At 51.6% G+C, this 22,317-nt stretch overlaps 1 protein-coding gene across 2 annotated transcripts in view; it reads left to right on the top strand.

The window, feature by feature from the left end:
• The window catches only part of PLBD2 (phospholipase B domain containing 2), a 32,366-nt gene extending 10,427 nt beyond the window's left edge, over positions 1–21,939 (top strand). The window contains exons 3-12 of one of the 2 annotated variants that reach the window (XM_054443782.2): positions 3,288–3,446; positions 5,063–5,163; positions 5,382–5,596; positions 11,321–11,418; positions 14,686–14,846; positions 15,432–15,527; positions 15,793–15,864; positions 17,341–17,493; positions 18,141–18,303; positions 18,856–21,939. In XM_054443782.2, coding sequence (XP_054299757.1) covers positions 3,288–3,446; positions 5,063–5,163; positions 5,382–5,596; positions 11,321–11,418; positions 14,686–14,846; positions 15,432–15,527; positions 15,793–15,864; positions 17,341–17,493; positions 18,141–18,303; positions 18,856–19,023 — 1,386 coding nt within the window. In that variant the 3' untranslated portion in view covers positions 19,024–21,939. The remainder of the gene's footprint in view (positions 1–3,287; positions 3,447–5,062; positions 5,164–5,381; positions 5,597–11,320; positions 11,419–14,685; positions 14,847–15,431; positions 15,528–15,792; positions 15,865–17,340; positions 17,494–18,140; positions 18,304–18,855) is intronic. The other variant, XM_063646753.1, reaches the window with a different exon arrangement.
• The last annotated feature ends 378 nt before the right edge of the window (positions 21,940–22,317 follow it).

The raw sequence follows: 22,317 nt of genomic DNA on the forward strand, positions 1-22,317 counted from the left end.
GGGAAGAAAAAGTGGACATGCATTCTTTAGAAAATTACACTAGGGGCCGGCCACTGCACCTGGCTCTCACCCACTTCTGATATTGTCTGACTTCTTATAAAGCTCCATAACAAGTAAAGCAAAATAGTATGTTGTTCAGGGACTCATCGCATGCAGTAAAAGTAGCTTAACAAAAGTGAGGGAGTGGACACAACTCGAATGCCCAGCTACTGATGAATGGATACATACAATGTGATCTATCGTACAATGCCACATTATTTGGCTATAAAAGGGAATGAAGGACTGACACACACCAGAACATGAAAGAACCTTGAAAACATGCTAAACGAAAAAAGCCAGTCACAAAAGGGCACACACTCTATGATTCTATTTATATAAAATGTTCAGAATAAGCAAATCTACAGAGACAGAAAGCCAACTAGTGGGGGCCAGGGACTTGGGGGGAGTGGGGATTGACTGCTGATGGGTATGGAGTTTCCTTCCGGGATGATGAAAAGGTTCTGGAGTTAGAGAGTGATGGTTGCACAACCTTATGAATACATTAAAAACCATGAATTGTACTTTTTTTTGAGACAGAGTCTTGCTCTGTCACCCAGGCTGGAGTACAGTGGTGTGATCTCGGCTCACTGCAACCTCTGCTTCCCAGGTTCAAGTGATTTTCCTGCCTCAGCCTTCCAACTAGCTGGGATTACAGATGTGCACAACCACGCCCACCTAATTTTTTTATTTTCAGTAGAGGTGGGCTTTCGCCTTATTGGCCAGGCTGCTCTCAAACTCCTGACCTCAAATGATCCGCCCACCTCGGCCTCCCAAAGTGCTGGGATTACAGGTGTGAGCCACTGTGCCTGGCCAAATTGTACATTTTTAAATGTGAATTTTATGGTATGCTGACTATATCTCAATATAAATGACTGAATGAAAGGGAATGATAGCTACCACATTTAGGGTGGTAGGGGCCTCTAGGGGTAGAGGAGCTTAGGGGATGCTCGATGGTATCAGTACCATTCTAGGTTTTAGTTTGGATGTTCATTTTATTATCATGCTTCATAACTTAGAATATGTTATATATTTTTTCTGTGTATCAGATAGTACCTAGTGTAATTTTCTTTTTCTTTTCTTTCTTTTTTTTTTTTTTGAGACAGAGTCTCACTCTGTCACCTAGGCTGGAGTACAGTGGCGCGATCTTGGCTCACTGCAGCCTCTGTCTCCCTGGGTTCAAATGATTCTCATGCCTCAGCCTCCAGAGTAGCTGGAATTACAGGCATGCACCACCACGTCTGGCTAGTTTTTGCATTTCCAGTAGAGATGGGGTTTTGCCATGTTGGCCAGGCTGGTCTCAAACTCCTGACCTCAAGGGATCTGCCCACCTCGGCTTCCCAGAGTGTTGGGATTATAGGTACGAGCCACCTGGCCTAGGCTAGGCAGACATGCTATCAGGCATTGATGACCACTTTACAGAGATAGCTTGTCATGTGTACTTCACAGTAAACACCTGATATTTTCCAGGGAATCCATAAATTACTGACTTTTCCATTGATGGCCTAACCAGTGGCCCAAAGGCAGAGCACCTGCCTGTAATCCCAGGATGTTGGGAGGCTGAGGAGGGAGGATTGCTTGAGCTCAGGAGTTGGAGGCTGCAGTGAGCTAGGATTGTACCACTGTACTCCAGCCTTGTGACAGAATGAGACCTTGTCTCAAAAAAACGAAACAAAACAAAACCACACAAAAAACAAAACAAGAAGTAGGTGAGGCTGTGGAGTGACAGCTGTCTCCCGTGATGCAGATGGAGGCATGCATTGGGTCACAAGTTGACATCAACTTGTGGAGTTGAACCTGCATGTGCGTTAGGACCCAGCAGCCCTACTACTTGGGTGTATACCTTAGAGGTGACCCACGGATGGGCATGAGGTGCTCAAAGCAGTCCCAAAGTGGGAGTCCTTAAAACACCACGGGCAGGTGAATGGCTGACCAGGTGGAGGTGCGCAGTGCAGCATGACAAAGCAGTGGAAATGGGTGAATCTGAGATGCCTGGAGGCGAGGGGGAAAGAGCACATCACAGAGGACAGCGTCCAGTGGGACACCTTTTTATAAAACTCACGCTGCTCCTTCTGACACCCAGTCGTAGTTGTGGGTGGCCCTCTGGGACCTTAGTGTCTGGGGAAGTGGTCAGATGCTGGGCCAGGGCTGTTTTGGGTGCTCAGTGGTCAGTGAGACACGGTTCAGTCTCTCAAGGGGCTCACGGCCTGCTGGGGACACTGAGGCAAGGCCACAAGTGGCTCTCATGTCAGAAATCCCAGGCCCATGTGCCAGGCACTTTGCCCACAATGTCTCACTGAGCCTCCACCCTAAACCCCTGAGGGAAGCATGTGCACCTCCCCTGGATGGATGGGCAGGCTTGGGCCCAGAGAGGTGAAGCTACTTTCACAAGGTCAGCCAGCCAGTCCACAGACGAGGCACCATTCAACCTCAGCTCTGTCTAACCCATGTCTCGCTCCTAACTAGTGTGCCCTGCTGCCTCCCCCTCCAGCCTGTGGGCTTCTCGTGGGTGGTAATATGTCTTGTCCCCAACTGTGTCCCCTGATCCCGGCCCAGAACCTGGTATAGGACAGGCAGTGGGGAAATGCTGTGGAATTCATGGAGGCCTGCATGGAGGAGGTGGTGTCTTAGTGGGCCTTGAAGGATGAACAGGATTTGGATGTGTTTCAGTGAGGTGGTGATAGAGCAGCAGTCATGAAGCCATCAATCCTGAGGCAGTGAGTGCTGCCACTCACTCACGGGGATGACCAGGCTACGTGGTCTTTTGTCCCCCAGCAGGCGAGCCTGGACTCATGCAGGTGGCATCTCGGTGGGAAGTGCGGAGGGCCGCATGAGGTCTGGGTGAAGCTGGCATGGCATTCTCTTGCCAAGTGGAGTCAGCAGGGGTATTGCTGTTTTGTTCCCTGCTGTGTCCTCAGTGCTTAGAAAGGAACATAATAGGTGCTAAAAAAAAAAATTCATGGATTGACTAACTGAACACACATATAGTTTGGGGTCCCCAGTAGCAGAGGTGGTGCCATCAGTTATAGGCTTTGCAGGCTAAAGGCTCTCAGGGTAACTTTCAGGGGCCTGGGGTCCCTATCCGGGGCAGAGCTGGGCAGGGAGAGGAGCCTCCAGGGAGAGGACAGCATGAGCAAGGGCTCAGGTGGCCACCCCAGCAGCCTCCACTCTGGGCAGCCTGGGTGGGGGGCTCTCAGGGAAGAGAGCACCCCAGCTGCCTGCCCTTGCCTCGCCCACCCCCTACCCCACAGCTCATCTACATGCACTGGATGAACACGGTGGTGAATTACTGCGGCCCCTTCGAGTATGAAGTCGGCTACTGCGAGAGGCTGAAGAGCTTCCTGGAGGCCAACCTAGAGTGGATGCAGGAAGAGATGGAGTCAAACCCAGACTCAGCTTACTGGCACCAGGTGAGTCCGGCTGCCACGCTTGGTGGGAAGGGGCTTCCAGCTGGCCAGCCATTCTGTCCCCTGCTGTCCTGGCCAGCCTTGTGGCATGTCCAACTGCCCAACCGCCCTTGTTTCCATCATCATCTCCATCCCTCCTAGCCGACCTGCCACTCATCCATCTGCCCAGTCTCCATCTGTCCACTTGCTGGAACTCCAGCCATCCATCCCAGCCTACCTACTGTTAAATAATGACTAAAAACAAATAGTCAATTGTTAGCATGGTGTTTTGCTTGCATACATGGGAGGTTGCTTGGTAGACTGATTACACTGGATGCAAGTAAAGACAGTATGAGAAAGAGGGGAAGGGGAAAACCAGAAAATCCCAGAAAGTCTGGACACAGCGAATTTTGTTTTCCTTTCCTTGAGTGAGCTGCTGATCAGCTGGCAGCTAACGGAGAGGCCCAGGCAGGCGCTCTGCCTTTGGGCCACTGGCTAGGCCATCATTGGAAAAGTCAGTTATTTATGGATTCCCTGGAAAATGTCAGGTGTTTACTGTGAGGTACAAACAACAGGCTGTCTCTGTAAAGTGGCCATCAATGCCTGTTAGCATGTCTGCCTAGCCTAGGCCAGGTTTGCACCATTTTCCTCTGTAGAACTTCTCACTGTTCACCCACCCACCTACTCACACCCTAAGACAGACTCTTCTACCACCAACCCATCTATTTGTCCATTCCACACATCCACCACCCATCCATCCACCCATCCATGCATCCATCCATCCATCCATCCATCCATCCATCCATCCACCCACCCACCCACCCACCCACTTACCCATCTACCTATCCATCTATTCACTCACTCATCCATCCATTCATTTACCCACACATTTACCCACCCATCCATCCATCCTCCATCCATCCATCCATCCACCCACCCACCCACTCACTCATCTACATATCTATCCATTCACGCACCCATCCATCCATCATCCATCCATCCACCCATACATACATACATCCACCCACCCACCCACCCACTCATCCACCCATCTATCCACCTCCCACCTGTCAACCCACTCACCCACCCGTACATACATACATCCACCCACCCATCCATCCATCCATCCATCCAACAACCCACCCATCCATCTTGCAGATGCTTACTAAGTGCCCAGTGTGCCTGGCCAAGGCCCCATGAGGGACACAGTGATGAAACTTTATGGCTATAGGATGTTGAGGCAAAACGATGACAATGGGGAGAAGTCAGATGCATGCGACAGGTGCCCGAGGCAGCAATACCGTCAGTACTGAACTCAGAACAGGAGCAGTTGGCAAGAGGCCAGGCCAGGCTGGGCGGCATCCTAGAAGAGATGGCTTTTGAATTAGGCTCTTAAGTGGGGCTGATTTGGGGTTAACACAGGGCAGAGACATAGAGTTGATTCATTGAAAGCCGGAGAGTGCTCAGCATGGAGGGGTGGGTGGTAGTTTGGGGGAGTCAAGGCTGGCTGGAGTCTGGAGGGTACCCCCGGGCCTCCTGCTCTGTCTGAACCCCCAGGCCAGAGCCCCTCCCATTGAAGGAGAAGGTGTGAGCCTGGAGGAGAGGCCTCACCCTCCCTCTGACCCCGCCCCCTCCCCTAGGTGCGGCTGACCCTCCTGCAGCTGAAAGGCCTGGAGGACAGCTACGAAGGCCGTGTGAGCTTCCCAGCTGGGAAGTTCACCATCAAACCCTTGGGGTTCCTGTAAGTGCCACCCCCAGAGTGAACAGGGTGGGAAAAAGGGCCACACACTCATAGTCGGACAGACCTGGGTTCCAGCATCAACCCTGCCACTCCCTGGCTCTGTGGCCTCGGAACAGTCAGCTGACCTCCCAGAGCCTCAGCTTTCTCCTTTGCAAAATGAGTACATAACAGCACTCACAGCAGGCGTGGTAACCCTCTGGTGCCCTGGCCCTCCTCAGCCTGCTGCAGCTCTCTGGGGACCTGGAAGACCTGGAGCTGGCCCTGAACAAGACCAAGATCAAACCTTCTCTGGGCTCCGGCTCCTGTTCTGCCCTCATCAAGCTGCTCCCTGGCCAGGGTGACCTCCTGGTCGCCCACAACACCTGGAACAACTACCAGCACATGCTGCGTGTCATCAAGAAGTACTGGCTCCAGTTCCGGGAAGGCCCCCGGGGTAGGTGGGTGTGGGTGTGTCTGGGGGATGAGCAAGAGGGTGGGCACACACGTGGGGAGTGGTCCTAGGAGGTGTGGGCCTTGGAAACCCTCCCAACACACGGAGTCACTGCAGGGATATTCCAAGAGTTCATCTTGGTTTTGTTTTTTTCTCTTTGAGTTGGGGTCTTGCTCTGCTGCCCAGGCTGGAGTGCAGTGGCACAGTCGTGGCTCACTGTAGCCTTGACTTCTCAGGCTCAGATTATCCTCCTGTCTCAGCCTCCCAAGTATCTGGAACTACAAATGTGTACCACTACCCTCAGCTAATTTGTTTATTTTTTTTATTTTTAAGAGATGGAGTCTCACTATGTTGCCCGGGCTTGTCTCAAACTCCTGGGCTCAAGTGATCCTCCTGACTTGGCCTCCCAAAGTGCTGCAATTACTTATGTGAACCACCACGCCTAGCCAGTTCATCTTGTTTTACATTTTTATTGCCTTTTTTATTTTACCTATTGCTGCTTAACCAGTTACCCCAAAATTTAAAACAACAACAGCTTAAATAACCGCTATTTATTTTTTGCTCCTGCCTCTATGGGTCAGCTAGGTGGTTTTGGTTTTCTGGGCTGGGCCAGGCTGATCTTGGCTAGGCTCGCTGATGCATCAGCAGTCCGCTGGCAGGTCAGCTGGGGCAGGATGGCTGGACTGGGATGGCCTCTTCTCTTGTCTGGGTTGATTGTCAGCCAGGGTGATGGGGACAGCTGGGCTATATGGTCTTTCATCATGAGCAGGTGAGCACAGGCCTGTTCATGTAGCATTGGGGCAGGATATGGTGAAGGCCTCTTGAGACCTTGGTGAAACTGACACAGCATTCTTTTCTTTTTATTTTGAGACAGAATCTTGCTCTGGTGCCCAGGCTGGAGTGCAGTGCCATGATCTCAGCTCACTGCAACCTCTGCCTCCCGGGTTCAGGCAATTCTCCTGCCTCAGCCTCTCGAGTAGCTGGGACTACAGGCGTGCATCACCATGCCCAGCTAATTTTTATATTTTCAGTAGAGACAGGGTTTTCCCATATTGGCCAGGCTGGTCTTGAACTCCTGACCTCAAGTGATCTGCCCACTTTGGCTTCCTAAAGTGCTTGGATTACAGGTGTGAGCCACCACACCTGGCTTGACACAGCATTTTTTTTTTTTTGAGACAGAGTCTTGTTCTGTTGCCTAGGCTGGAGTGCAGTGGCACAGTCTCAGCTCACTGTGACCTCTGCCTCCTGGGTTCAAGCGATTCTCCTGCCTCAGACTCCCAAGTAGCTGGGATTATAGGTGCGTGCCACTGTGTCTGGCTAATTTTTGTATTTTTAGTAGAGACGGGGTTTTGCCATGTTGGGCAGGCTGGTCTTGAACTCCTGACCTCAGGTGATACAGCCGCCTCAGCCTCCCAAAGTACTGGGATTAAAGGTGTGAGCCACCGCACCTGGCTGACACAGCATTCTTTATCCAAATCAAGTCAGGTGGCCAGCCCAGGCTCAAGAGATGGGAGAATAGGCTCCACCATTTGCTATGAGGAACTGCAGAGTCACATCGCACATGGCTTGGATGCAGGCATGGGAAGAATTAGAGCTATTTTTGCAAACAACCAATTGCAATGAGTGCATAAATACATTCTTCCTGTCAAATGTGAAAACTGGCTGGGCGCGGTGGCCCATCCCTGTATTCCCAGCACCTTGGGAATTCGAAGCAGGAGGATTGCTAGAGCCCAGGAGGTTGAGGCTGCAGTGAACAGTGATCACGCCATGACACCCCGGCCTGGATGACAGTGCAAGACCTTGTCTCTAATAAAGAAAAAAACAGTTTGCAGTCAAGGCCAAAGTCCTCCATAGTGCCACATCCTTCATCCCAGGCCCCAGCATCAGCCCCAGGGATACCACTGCCAAATGTTTGCAGTACCTCCTTCGTGGCCAAATGTAAAAACGTGATGGGACCAGGAGCTGGTGAGGAGGTGGGGAAGTGTCCAGCCTTATTCATTGCTAATGGGAGTATGTGTTGGCACAGCTACTTTTAAGAAGAATCCAGCTGGCATCTAATAAAATTCAAAATCTGTCACTCCAGTGATCCAGCAATTCTCTGACTCAATCTGTCCCTAGAGAGACATTTCAGCTTCTGCATGGGGAGTGTGTATAAGCAAGTCTGGTGTCACAGTGGTTTGGTAACAACCTAATGTCCATTCATTGAAATTTAAGTAAACACTAAATTGACATTTATACAGGAAATCGTATACACCGTAAGTGTACAACTTGAATTTCTTGCACGTGGAACACACCTGTGTATAGCATCCATCTGGAGAAACAGAACATTCCCAGCCCCTAGAAGCTTCCCTCATATCCCTTTCCAGGCACACCCCCACCCCAGCATCATCTCTATCCTGATTTCTGTTTTTGTTTGTTTGTTTGTTTGTTTTTTAAACAGTCTTGCTCTGTCACCCAGACTAGAGGGCAGTAGTGCAATCTCGGCTCACTGCAACCTCCACCTCCTAGGTTCAAGCGATTCTTCTGCCTCAGCCTCCCGAGTAGCTGGGATTATAGGCATACACCACCACACCCACCTAATTTTTGTATTTTCAGTAGAAATGGGGTTTCGCCATGTTGGCCAGGCTGGTCGTGAACACCCGACCTCAAGTGATCCAACCGCCTATCCTGATTTCTCACAGAATAGGTTAGGTTTGCCTGGTTTTGAATGTCATATGAATGGAATCGTGTAGTGTGTGCTCATTTGTTCTGCAATCTGTGAGATTCATCTGTATTACTGTATGTAGCTGTAGATCTATCATTCTCATTGCTATATATCCATTAAGATTTTAATAGCTTTTAAAAACTGTATAAGTCATACAGGTATGTTATAGAACATTGGAGAATCCACCAGAACACTCTCACAATGAAAATCACTCAAACACTCCACAACCCAAAAGAGAAAATTTCTGTGAACATTTGGTTATGTTTTCTCCTAGACTTTAAAAAATGTACCTTGCCTGGGCACAATGGCTCACACCTGTAAACCCGGCACTTTGGGAGGCCGAGGCAGGTGGAACACTTGAGGCCAGGAGTTCAAGACCAGCCTGGCCAACATGGTGAAACCCCATCTCTACTAAAAATACAAAAACTAGCTGGGCGTGGTGGCGCACACCTGTAATCCCAGCTACTTGGGAGGCTGAGGCCCCAGAATTCCTTGAACCACGAAGGCAGAGGTTGCAGTGAGCCAAGATGATGCCACTGTACTCCAACCTAGGCAACAGAGTGGGCCTCTGTCTCAAAAAAAAAAAAAAATTTTGCAAGGTTGGGCTTCATGCATGGAATGGGGTGCTATACCCATCATTGTAGTATTATACAGAATAGTTTCACTGCTCTAAAATGTTTGCTTTCTGAGTTTTTAAAAAATCATAATTAAGATTATACTGTATAAATTATTTGCGACTTCCTTCTTTTGCCCACTAGGCTGCCTTGGAGAGCTGCCAGTACTGCCATGTTTGGTCCACTATGCGTTTTGTTTTTCAAATTATTTATTTTGAGACAGGGTCTCGCTGTGTTGCCCAGGCTGGTCACAAACTTCTAGCCTCAGGTGATCCTCCTGCCTCAGCCTCCCAAAGCACTGGGATTTCAGGTGTGAGCCTCTGTGCTGGGTCCCACTATGCCTTTTTCCTTTTCTTTTCTTTCCTTTTTTTTTGAGACACAGTCTCACTCTGTTGCCCAGGCTGGAGTGCAGTGGCACAATCTCGGCTCACTTCAACCTCCGCCTCCCAGGTTCAAGCAATTCTCCCAGTTCAGCCTCCTGAGTAGCTGGGACTACAGGCATGCACCCCACACCTGGCTAATTTTGTATTTTTAGTAGAGATGGGGTTTCACCATGTTGGTGAGGCTGGTCTCAAACTCCTGGCCTCCTGACCTTGGCCTTCCAAAGTGCTAGGATTACAGGCGTGAGCCACTGCGCCCGGCCTACTGGTCCCTTTGTTTTAAAGTGCAAAGACTTAATGTGGAAGAGATAATTCGGGCCAGACACGGTGGCTCATGCCTATAATTCCAGCACTCTGGGAGGCCGAGGCTGGTGGATCACTTGAGGGCAGAGTTCGAGACCAGACTGGCCAACGTGGTAAAACCCTCTCTCTACTAAAAATACAAAAATTTGCTGGACATGGTGGTAGATGCCTGTAATTGCAGCTACTCGGGAGGCTGAGGCAAGAGAATCACTTGAACCTGGGAGGCAGAGGTTGCAGTGAGCTGAGATCCCCCGAGATCCCCCCACTGCACTCTAGCCTCGGCAACAGAGCAAGACTGTCTCAAAAAAAAAAAAAAAAAAAAGACAAAGGATAATTCAGAGAGCTGCACCCAGAACTGTGGAGCACTGGAGGAAGAGCCTCGGTAGAATCCCTGCTCAGCCATTTAACTGTTTGGCCTCTGCTAAGTTACTTAGCCTTTCTGAGTCTCAGATTGCCTTATCTGCAAAGTGCAGATGATAATTCCCTGCCCCCATGCAGGGTGGGTATAAGGAGTCAATTTACAAGATCACAGGGCAATGAACTTCCAGCATAAGCGTGAGGTCACAGTAGGCCTGCCGCAGACAATGCATAAAACCAGACTAGCACTTGTCAAGGGATGGGCTTCGGGTAGAAGGAGTTCTAGGGCAGGGGTGAGGGTACCTGCAGGGAGTGGGCCTGTAATCTCAGCTACTCGGGAGGCTGAGGCAGGATAAGGGCTTACAACTGGGAGGCGGAGGTTGCAGTGAGCTGAGATCGCCCCACTGCACTCCAGCCTGGGCAACAAGAGCGAAACTGTCTCAAAAAAAAAAAAAAAGTGTCCAGTGAACAAAATATCTATCTGTTTGTCTATCTATCTGAGTATATATATTTAACACATACACACATACCCCCGCACACACAGAGTTGTCCCTTGGTATTGGGGAGGGGGTTGGCTCCAGGAGCCCCTGTGGAAGCTCAGGTCTCTTCTATAACACGGCCAACTGTTTACCTATAACATATACATATCCTCCCATATCCTATAATCATCTCTAGATTACTTATAAGACCTAATACAATGCTATGTTAATAGTTGTTATACTGTATTTTTAAAATTTGTTTTATCTTTTAGTGTTATTTCTTTTTTTTTTTTTGAGACGGAGTCTCTCTCTGTCACCCAGGCTGGAGTGCAGTGGCGCGATCTCGGCTCACTGCAAGCTCTGCCTCCTGGGTTCATGCCATTCTCCTGACTCAGCCTCCCAAGTAGCTGGGACTACAGGTGCCCGCCACCACGCCTGGCTCATTTTTTGTATTTTTAGTAGAGACGGGGTTTCACCGTGTTAGCCAGGATGGTCTCGATCTCCTGACCTCGGGATCCGCCTGCCTCGGCCTCCCAAAGTGCAGGGATTACAGGTGTGAGCCACTGCACCTGGCCATGTTGTTTCTTTTTAATCATGTTTTTTTCCTAGTATTTTTGGTCCCCAGTCCATTGAATCCAAGGATGTGGAACCCACGGACATGGAGGACCAACTATATAAGTTTTGCTGCTAGCTTTTATTTTTACTTGCACACATATGCACTTTTCTATGCCCAATGACCTCATTTGCTAATTGACAAAAAGGACACAGTGGGGGCTTCCTCGGAGCCCTGCCTGTGCCCCACCTTGAGATCTGAGTCTTGTTAGGTGGGGTGCAGGGGCCTCCACCTGAGCCTGTCTGACCAGCATCCCTGGCTTGCTGTGCCCGCACAGGGGACTACCCGCTGGTTCCCGGCAGCAAGCTGGTCTTCTCCTCCTACCCCGGCACCATCTTCTCCTGTGACGACTTCTACATCCTGGGCAGCGGACTGGTGAGTCCCCTTCTCGTGTCTCCTCTGTTCCTGGGGTGTTTGTCACACGGCGGCTCTGAGCCGGCAGGATTGATTCCTGCAGCCAGTGGGGACCAGGCTGCGGCCCAGTGCTGGGTGCCATGTAGGAGCCAGGGGTGCAGCGGAGGACGAGGTGGACGCTGCCCCACCTGCCATTCAGAGCCCAGACTCGCCCTTCCCCTGCTCTGGGGACTTGGACCACCACAAGGGCGTGTTTAAACGTAGACCCCCAGGCCCCGCACAGGGACTCCAAAACCTGCAGATGGCCTGGGACTCTGCATGTAACCCTGGTTGTCAGGAAAGGCTGGACTTGGGGATGTTTGGGACTATCCGTGACCTCAGTGACCTCACTTGTTTTTATGTATTCAGGATAACTGTGCCCCCCCCACCCCCACATCCCCACCGCTTCTCTCTCCTCCTGCCTCCCTCTTGCTTTCCTCAGAGCCCCTCTGACCTGACCAGGTTTGCTGAATAGAGGCTGTTTACAGTGTGCTGTTTTCATCTTTTTTCCTGGCTGCAGTCCAGACTTGTTTAGAAATCTGTCCCTGGCACCCCTCGCTGAGAAAGTGAACCCTTTGATCTCCAGGGCAACGAGACAGAGGAGAAAAAACATCACTCTAAAAAACACCCTTAGCGCAGAGAATGCCAGCTCCCTGCGGGGACGGGAGGGTTGGGGACTCTTCTTCTTGTCTGATCCTTGCTTTTTTCTGAGTGTGGAACGAGACAAGAGAGGGCCAGGCGGTGGGTGAGGGAACCCCCGTGCTGTGGCCCAGGTGAGGAAGAGGACTGAGGCAGCTGGGGAGGGACACGTGAAATGGTTCCACCTGGTTACCAGGAAAGGATCTGGGCAGGAAACTTCCCTTCCATCAGGGTGCCTAACTGTTTTTGTGCCATAAACGCCTTGGGCAATCCGGGAGGCTGTTGGCCCTCTTCTCAGAATAGTGTTTTAATTTTTATTATTAATTTATTTATTTATTTTCATAGAGATAGGGTCTCTCTCTGTCACTCAGGCTGGAATGCAGTGGCGTGATCATGGCTCACTGCAACCTCCCACCTCCTGGGTTCAGGCGATCCTCCCGCCTCAGCCTCCTGAGTAGCTGGGACTACAGGCACATGCCACCATGCTCAGCTAATTTTTAAATTTCTTGTAGAAATGAGTTCTCGCTATATTTCCCAGGCCAGTCTCGAACTCCTGGGTTGAAGGGATCCTCCTACCTCAGCTTCCGAAATTGCTGGGATTATAGGTGTGAGCCACTATGCCTGGCAGATTAGTGTTTTTAGACACATAAAACAAAATGTATAGGATTATGGAGGAAACCAGTTATAGTGAAATATGGTTATCAAAATGTAAGTAAACTTTTAGTATATATGTGCTGCTTTATTAACACACTGAATAATAAGATCCAGCAGCAGGTGTGATAAATACCATAAATCAGAAGAAGCAAGGTGCACAAATGATACTTTAAGGTATGTACAGCCTTGTAATCTGGTGGAAAAACATCTGTGATTTCTGACAGTGACAGTCCCAGTGACTGCTAATACCACTGTTGTGTGTCACGTCAACAGTGGAAAGAAATACCAAATTTCAGGATTTTTTTTTTTTCAGAGATAGGATCTCACACTGTCATGCAGGCCTGAGTGCAATGGCATGATCACAGCTCACTGCAGCCTCTATCACCCCAGCCTCAAGCGATCCTCCCATCTCAGCCTCCCAAGTAACTGGGACTATAGGCGCCTGCCACCATGCCTGGCTAATTTTTTTATTTTTTGTAGAGATAGGTTTTGCCATGTTGCCCAGGCTGGTCTTGACCTCCTGGGCTCAAGCAATCTGACCCCCTTGGCCTCCCAAAGTGCTGAGCCACTGTGTCCAGCCTTTTTTTTCCTCTTTAAAGAGAAAAAAAAATCACATTTATGGATACGGCTATCTTTTAGCTGTTCTGAGCTTTTTGTTGGTGGTGGTGGTGGTGGTTTTTTTTTTGTTTTTGTGTGTGTGTGTGTGTGTGTTTTTGTTTGTTTTGTTTTTTGTTTTTTGGTTTTTTTTAGATAGGCTCTCTCTCTGTTGCCCAGGCTGGAGTGCGGTGGCACAATCTCAGCTCACTGCAACCTCCGCTTCCAAGGTTCAAGTGATTCTCGTGCCTCAGCCTCCAAATAGCTGGGATTACATGAGTTTTGTCTGATTTGGTTTTTAACTCACAAGAACTAAGCTTTACTTTTCAAATATGCTGAAGGCAGCCAAGGGTTCCAGGAGGAGATGGAGAAGGGAGAGGAGCCAATCGGAGGCAGCGGTGGGCATCCTGCCTGCCCCAAGGCTGGAGGAAGACTGAGGGCCTCTCCTGTTGTAAGGCCTCCTAGTCCTCTGACTGCTGCATCTGCCAGGCTGACAGCCTCAGGCCGTGCAACTTTTCATGCAGAACTGTGGGAAAGGGGTGGGAATGGGAGGTTGCCCAGCTTGGTGAGGGAGTGGGTTCATGGGAGCAGCTCTTTGGGCCTCTCAGGGGCTGTTCCCCAGGGCAAAGCTAGATGCATGATCCCAAATCCTCCTCCGTGCTTGTCCAAGGAACCAGTGGGGAACGTGTGTCTCAACTGGATATGAGTTTTTATTTTTATTTATTTCTTCTTTTGTTACCCAGGCTGAAGTGCAGTGGCACGATCTGGGCTCGCTGCAACCTCTGTCTCCTGGGTTCAAGTGATTCTCCTGCCTCAGCCTTCCCAGTAGCTGGGATTACAGGTGTATGCCACCACACCTGGCTAATTTTTGTATTTTTAGTAGAGACAGGGTTTCACCATGTTGGCCAGGCTGGTCTGGAACTCCTGACCTCAGGTGATCCACCCACCTTGGCCTCCCAAAGTGTGAGCCACCATGCCCGGCAGATTAAGTAAGTATTTAACACCTGTAATCCCAGCACTTTGGGAGGCGGAGGTGGGCGGATCACTTGAGGTCAGGAGTTTGAGACCGGCCTAGCCAACATGGAGAAACCCTGCCTCTACTAAAAATACAAAAATTAGCCAGGCGTAGGGGCACGTGCCTGTAATCCTAGTTACTAGGGAGGCTGAAGCACGAAAACTGCTTGAACCTGGGAGGCGGAGGTTGTAGTGGGCTGAGATTGCACCACTGCACTCCAGCCTGGGCAAGAGTGAGACTCCATCTCAAAAAAAAAAAAAAAAATTTAGGAGCCATAACTGATGAAGTACTGCCACTTGGTGGCAGCATGCCTAGGCTGTGCAGCGGCCCCCTTGACCTTCCCACAGGTAACACTGGAGACCACCATTGGCAACAAGAACCCAGCCCTGTGGAAGTATGTGCAGCCCAGGGGCTGTGTGCTGGAGTGGGTACGCAACATCGTGGCCAACCGCCTGGCCTTGGATGGGGCCACCTGGGCAGACATCTTCAAGAGGTTCAACAGCGGCACGTGAGTGGGCTTCTGGCCCTGTGGCTTTCCCTGCACCAAGAGATAGACCAACCTCCCCTTTAACACTCAGACTTCAGGGGACCAGATGTGGCACCCAGGCCACACACCCCACACCCTCCTTTGTTTCATACATGGGGAGACTGAGGCTAGGTAAAGAAAGGATTTGCCCCTCCCCTGCAGGCTCCTCAGCCTAGGAAGGGGTGCCTTGGTGGCAGTACACAGAGAGCACTTGGAACCTGAAGACTCTCAAGGGGACAGCGGGGAGGGCTGTTTGAGGAGGTGAACATCGGTGGGTGGCGGGGCCTGTGAGCCAGAGACACTGGAACTGGGCAGTGCAGGTCTTACAGCGTCCAGCAGAGGAACTGACCTAGGGAGCCATAGAATATTCTGGAACAGTCAAGCAGCATGACATGAGAGGAGTTTGTGGATACCTTGTCATGCTGCAGTGTCCAGGTGTCAGTTGAATGGCCGGACACCCCCAGGCCCACTTCCTGTGATTCCTAGCTGAGTGGGACACTGCGGGGTGGGGAAAGCTGGGGAGGTGGCTTCAGGCTCTGTTCAGTCCTCCCTCCCCCTGCCCGGCAGGTATAACAACCAGTGGATGATTGTGGACTACAAGGCGTTCATCCCGGGTGGGCCCAGCCCCGGGAGCCGGGTGCTCACCATCCTGGAGCAGATCCCGTGCGTACCCTGGGAGGGAGGGGTGGAGGCTGGGGGCCGAGGGGACTGCCAGGGTGAAGGCCCAGAGCTGTGCTGGCGCTGCGCAGGAAGTGAACGATCTCAGGAGGGTGTGGCTAGAAGAGAAGGTGTCCCTGGTGGGGGCTGAAGTTCAGGACTTAATCCATCCCCCAGGCAATGGGGAGCCATCGGGGCTCCCCGAGCAGGGCAGTGCCCACAGGAGCCCCTTTTCTGATCACCTCCACCCCATCTCTTTTCTCTATCTCAGCGGCATGGTGGTGGTGGCTGACAAGACCTCGGAGCTCTATCAGAAGACCTACTGGGCCAGTTACAACATACCGTGCGTGCCTTCTCACCCCGCTCCCCGTCACCCTCCAGGGCATCCACCTCACTCCTTGCCCAGCTCCTTCCTAGGCAATATTTTTAAACCCACAGAACGAAGAATCCCAGCCTACCCCCTTTTCTGGCCAGGAGAGCCCAGACAGTTTGGCAGTGTAGTTGCATGACTTAAGTCAGCATCCATGTGACCTCTGGTTCTAACACCCAGAGCAGGGTGGTGTGGGGTGGCCAGGCTCAGGGACTGGCCCCTGCCAGGGTCTCTGACTGGATCTGCCTTACTGGGCTGTACAGCTGTCACCTCCTGAGGCTCACTTACTTTACCTGCATTTTCTCATTTGACTCTTAAAACTGCCACAAGTGGTCGCTAGAGTTCCTGTTCCCATCTCACAGATGATGAAACTGAGGCCCTGAGAAAGTACCTCACTTTCCCAAGCTTCCCCTGTTGGCGAATGGTGAAGGCAGGATTTGTTTTTTGTTTTTTGTTTTGAGACAGAATCTCTCCCTGTCACCCAGGCTGGAGTGCAATGGCGCAATCTCAGCTCACTGCAGCCTCCGCCTCCTGGGCTCAAGTGATTCTCCTGCCTCAGCCTCCTGAGTAGCTGGGATTACAGGCGCCAGCCACCATCCTTGGCTAATTTTTCTCTTTTCAGTAGAGACAGGGTTTCACCATGTTGGCCAGTCTAGTCTCAAACTCCTGACCTCAAGTGATTGCCTGCCTCGGCTTCCCAAAGTGCTGGGATTATAGGCATAAGTCACCACACCCGAACTGAAGGCAGGATTTGAAGCCATGTCTTTTGGGCCCCAGAGCCCAAGCTTGGCCACACCACCAAGCCACCCCCCAGCACAAATGGAAGACATTATTGTTATCCCAAATGTCACAGTTGGTTTTGTTGTTGTTGTTGTTGTTTGTTTGTTTTTTGAGACAGAGTCTCGCTCTGTCACCCAGGCTGGAGTGCAATGGTGCGATCTCAGCTCGCTGCAACCTCCGCCTCCCGGGTTCAAGTGATTCTTGTGCCTCAGCCTCCCGAGTAGTTGGGATTACAGGCACGCGCCACCATGCCGGCCAATTTTTTTTTGAGACGGAGTCTCGCTGTGTCGCCCAGGATGGAGTGCAATGGCTCGATCTCGGCTCACTGAAACCTCCACCTTCCAGGTTCAAGTGAGTCACCTGCCTCAGCCTCCCGAGTAGCTGGGATTACAGGCGCGCACCACCGCGCCTGGCTGATTTTTGTATTTTTAGTGGAGACAGGGTTTTACCATGTTGGCCAGGCTAGTCTCAAACTCCTGAGCTCAGGTGATCTGCCTGCCTCGGCCTCCCAAAGTATTGGGATTATAGGTGTGAGCCACTGCGCCCCGCCTGAATGTCGTAGTTGTAAGTGATAATGTCCTGGTGTGACTGCTCCTCGCCTCCCTGGCCACAGCCTTGGCTGAGTGAGGCCAGTGGGGGGTCACGGGTGACCATCCTTGTCCCCTGCAGGTCCTTCGAGACTGTGTTCAATGCCAGTGGGCTGCAGGCCCTAGTGGCCCAGTATGGGGACTGGTTTTCTTATGACGGGAGCCCCCGGGCCCAGATCTTCCGGCGGAACCAGTCACTGGTACAAGACATGGACTCCATGGTCAGGCTGATGAGGTAGGTGCTGCCTGGGTGGTGGGTTGGGGAGAGGGAGGCCGCAGGAACACATAACTTCCTGTGCGCTTTTTGTACCAAGTCATTCAAACTTTGCTGCCAGCCCCAGAGGGCCAGCAGGGGGTGGTCAGATGTTGGACACAAGTGCAGCAGCTCGGTGGCCACACTCCACTTGGGTCCTGTCACTGTCCTCATAGCTAAGGGGAGGATGCTAGACATCTGTTGAGTGACCTGTGGTGCTAGGCACTATGCTTGGTACCAGGAGCAACAGGTAGAAAACCTATGCCCCACTGTCCTGTCTCTTGGGCGGTGCAGAAATCCATCAAGTTCTTGCACTGGTGTCAATGTGTAAAGATGGCTGTGTTCCAAGAGAGGCTATCCAGGAACAAACGGTTGCCTCACCTGGCTGGCGCGGTGGCATGGAGGCCTTCCCTGAGGATGAGTGCCTGAGCAGAGAGCTGAATAATGAAGGCAGAGTGACTTAGGTGAAGGGGTCCGGGCCCCAGGCAGAGGAACTGTCAGGGGCAACGTGCGGTGGGAGGGGCTCATCAAGTTGAAGGCTGGCAGCTGTTAACAGGGCTGCCTGTGAGGATTTTGGCCGCCGTCTTAGCCTCTGGGATGACTGATGTTCCGTCCTTTTCCCCATCCAGGTACAATGACTTCCTCCATGACCCCCTGTCACTGTGCAAAGCCTGCGACCCCCAGCCCAATGGGGAGAATGCTATCTCCGCCCGCTCCGACCTCAACCCGGCCAATGGCTCCTACCCCTTCCAGGCCCTGCATCAGCGCTCCCATGGGGGTATCGACGTGAAGGTGCTGCCTCCTCCCTAGGGCCTGAGAGCTGTGGGTGGGGGAAGTCACCATCACCAGCCTGGGGGAGGGGACAGGTTGGGGCAAAGCTGATGGCGGGGCAGGAATCACAGTCGGAATTGGGCTGTGGTTGGGGTCACAGTAAAGGTGATGGTATGGGCTGGGCATGGTGGCTCACGCCTGTAATCCCAGCACTTTGGGAGGCCCAGGTGGGCAGATCACTTGAGGTCAGGAGTTTGAGACCAGCCTGGCCAACATGGTGAAAACCCGTCTCTACTAATAATACAAAAATTAGCTAGGCGTGGTGGCGGGCGTCTGTAATCCCAGCTACTCAGGAGGCTGAGGCATGAGAATTGCTTGAACCCCGGAGGCAGAGGTTGCAGTGAGCCGAGATCACGTCACTGCACTCCAGCCTGGGTGACAGAGCAGAGACTCAAAAAAAAAAAGTGACAGTTCAGAATTGGGCTCTGGGGTCAGGGTCAGAGTGGGAGTCTGGGTGCCTGGATTGGGGCAGGCCAGGACCCCTGCTCAGCTGCGGCTCTGCCCTGTCCCCAGGTGACCAGCATGTCGCTGGCCAGGATCCTGAGCCTGCTGGCGGCCAGCGGTCCCACGTGGGACCAGGTGCCCCCGTTCCAGTGGAGCACCTCGCCCTTCAGTGGCCTGCTGCACATGGGCCAGCCAGACCTCTGGAAGTTCGCGCCTGTCAAGGTTTCGTGGGACTGAGGCTGTGTCCCTGCTCTGCTGCTTTCGCCCCTGCTGACCCTCGGCAGGGTCACCCCCGTCCCAAGACCACTGGACCTCCAACTCCAGCCCCTTCTGGGGGCTTTGTTCTCTGATCTGGGGTCTGAGTCATCTCCTAGGGTGGGGCACGAGCTTGATGGGGCTCAGAACTGACCCTCTGTCTCCCCTGAGGTGGGTGGGCACCGTGGCGTCTCTTCTGCCCTGCCCTAAATCTCCCGCTCTCTGTTTCTCTCTATTTCCTGCTGCTGCTCTCTCGATCTCATTCCCACCTCTGGGGCCCCTTCCTCGTGCTTCTCCTTCCTGAGGGCTTGGGAAGGTCCTGGGGTCAGACTGTGGGGCTTCCATGGGGTGGGAGGAGGCTGTTCCAGCAACCTTCTCCCAGCTGCATTCCCATGGGTGGCCCTGGAGCTGGTGAGCTTTGTCTGGGCGTTGTCTCCAGCTGGCATTGCTCCTCCCAGCTCTGGCCCCTCTGCTCCCTCAGGAAGCAGTCCCCTCGTCTCCCTTTCTGGGCAGCTTCCTTGAGGACAGAAACTTGAAAACAAACACAAACCAAAGTTTCTGGCCATCTGTGGCTGGAGGGTTCTGAATGTCCTCTCTCCATGTCAGGCAGAGGGTCAGCCCCGACGCTTCAGCCTCAGGCCCCACCCCACCCCACCCCAGGCCTGCCCCTCACCTCAGGGCCATACCCACAGTGCCCTGATGGAGGAACCAGACTGCAGGCTGTGCCACCATTAAACAAGAGTGGCTGTGGTCCCATGCTGTGCTTCTTGGGGTGGCAGGGAACGCGGGGTCAGCGCCTTTTCTCCTCTCAGGTTTGGGTTCTGCGCCATCCCCCATGCAGCCTCCTGTGCAGCCCTCTGTCTGTCCTTCTGTCCATTCATTCATCTGCCAACATACTCACCCATCATCCATCTGCACAGCCTCCCACCCACCCATCCATCTTCCATCCATCCATCCACCTATCCATTTATCATTCATCCACCCACCCATCCAACCACCCATCCAACCATTCAGCCATCTCCATCTGTCCATTTTCTTTCTTTCTTTCTTCTTTTTTTTTTTTTTCCTGAGCGGGAGTTTCACTCTGTTGCCCAGGCTGGAGTGCAATGGCACAGTCTCTGCTCACTGCAACCTCTGCTTCCCGTGTTCAGGCGATTCTCCTGCCTTAGCTTCCTGAGTAGCTGGGGTTACAGGCATGAGCCACCATGCCTGGCTAATTTTGTATTTTTAATAGAGACGGGGTTTCACCATGTTGGCCAGCTGGTCTCGAACTCCTGGCCTCAAGTGATCTGCCCATCTCAGCCTCCCAAAGTGCTTAGATTACAGATGTGAGCCCCTGCGCGCCTGGCCTCATCTGTCCATTTTCCATCCACTTACCCACCCACCCATTTACTCATCCAGCCATTGACTCATCCATCCACCTATGAGATGAGACAGGGAGGGATCCTTTTTTGTATTGGTCTGTACACCACAGCATGGCTTACGAAGTTCTTACCTATCTATTTATCACCCATCCACCTACCCATTTATCTACCCACCCATTCATCCACCCACCCATCCAACTACCTATCCATCCATCCATCTACCCACCCAATCATCTACCCACTCACCTATCCACCCATCCACCTACCTATTTGTCACCCATCCAACCATCCATCCATCCAATCACCCATCCAACCATCAATCCAACCATTTTCATCTGTTCATTTTCCATCCATCTACCCATCCACCCATTTGCTCCTCCATCCACCTACCTATCCATTTATCACCCATCTACCCATCCATCCATCCTTCCATCCATTTATCCATCCGTCCAACCATTTCCATCTGTTTATTTTCCATCCATCTACCCATCCACCCATTCATCCATCCACCTACCTATCCATTTATCATCCATCCACCCAGTCACCCATCCATCCAACCTTCCAACCATTTATCCACCCATCCAACTATTTCTATCTGTTCATTTTCTGTCCATCTACCCATCCACCAATTCACTTATCCATCCACCTACCTATCCATTTATCATCCATCCACCCACTCACCCATCCATCCATCCTTCCAACCATTTATCCACCCATCCAACCATTTCCATCTGTTCATTTCCATCCATCTACCCATCCACCCATTCACTCATCCATCCACCTATCCATTTATCACCCATCTACCCATCCATCCACCCACTCATCCATCCATCTATCCATCCATCCATCCATCTACCCACCCACCCATCCATCCACCTACCTATTCATTTATCACCCATCCATCCACACACGCATCTGTGCAGATTCATTAATATCCACCCATTCATCCATATTTATCTATTTTCTATCCATCAGCCATCCATTCATTCATATCCATCCATCCATCCATTCATCCAGATGTTTATTGAGCACCTGTGTTCTGGGTCCTATTTGGGAGCCTTGTTAACCACCAAGACCTTCCTAAGCCATATTGTGGTGTACAGACAGACACAAAAAAAAGGCTCTCTCCCTGTCTGATCTCATGCAGCCTGCCTTGGAGACAAGACTCTCCCAGTGCTGTGTGCTTGGAGAGAGGAAAGCACACAGCCCTGGAGTCAGAGACCTGGGTTTCAGTTCTGTCTCCACCTCTTACTAGCTAGCTATGGACTCAACCTCTCTGAGCCTCGATTACCTCATCTGTGAAATGGGGTAATGGTGTGAGCAGCGTTTCCCTGGGGGATGTGATGCAGCCCACACGGGGCCTCATGCACTCAGCATCTCTTTATTAGCAAACACTTATTGAACCCCTAGTACATGCCAGGCACTGTTATAAGGTCCCGGGGATACTTTATAACAAAAGGGACAGAAGCGTTTCTGCTCTTGTGAAGTTTACATTGACTAGATAGTAAGCAAAATAAATGAAATATGCAGTGTGTCAGTGCTGGTAAACACGTGGAGAAAATAAAGCAAGGTTGGGGTCTGGGGTTGGGAATTGACTTGTGGTTTTATCTTATTTTCCTATGTATTTATTTATTTATTTATTTATTTATTTTTTTTTTTTTTTTTTTGAGACGGAGTCTCGCTCTGTCGCCAGACTGGAGTGTAGTGGCGCAATCCCGGCTCACTGCAACCTCTGCCTCCTGGGTTCAAGTTATTTTTCCTTTTTGTAGAGACAGAGTCTCACTATGCCAACCAGTCTGGTCTTGAACTCCTGGTGATATGAAGTTGGCCTCCCCAGCTGCTTCTGCCTTCAGCGGAGGCAGCCTTTGTCCCACCCCAAGTCCCTCTTGTTTTGCCACCTTCTTCCTGTGGT

Source organism: Pongo pygmaeus, chromosome 10 (genome assembly GCF_028885625.2).
Source record: "Pongo pygmaeus isolate AG05252 chromosome 10, NHGRI_mPonPyg2-v2.0_pri, whole genome shotgun sequence".
Lineage (NCBI taxonomy): Eukaryota > Metazoa > Chordata > Mammalia > Primates > Hominidae > Pongo > Pongo pygmaeus.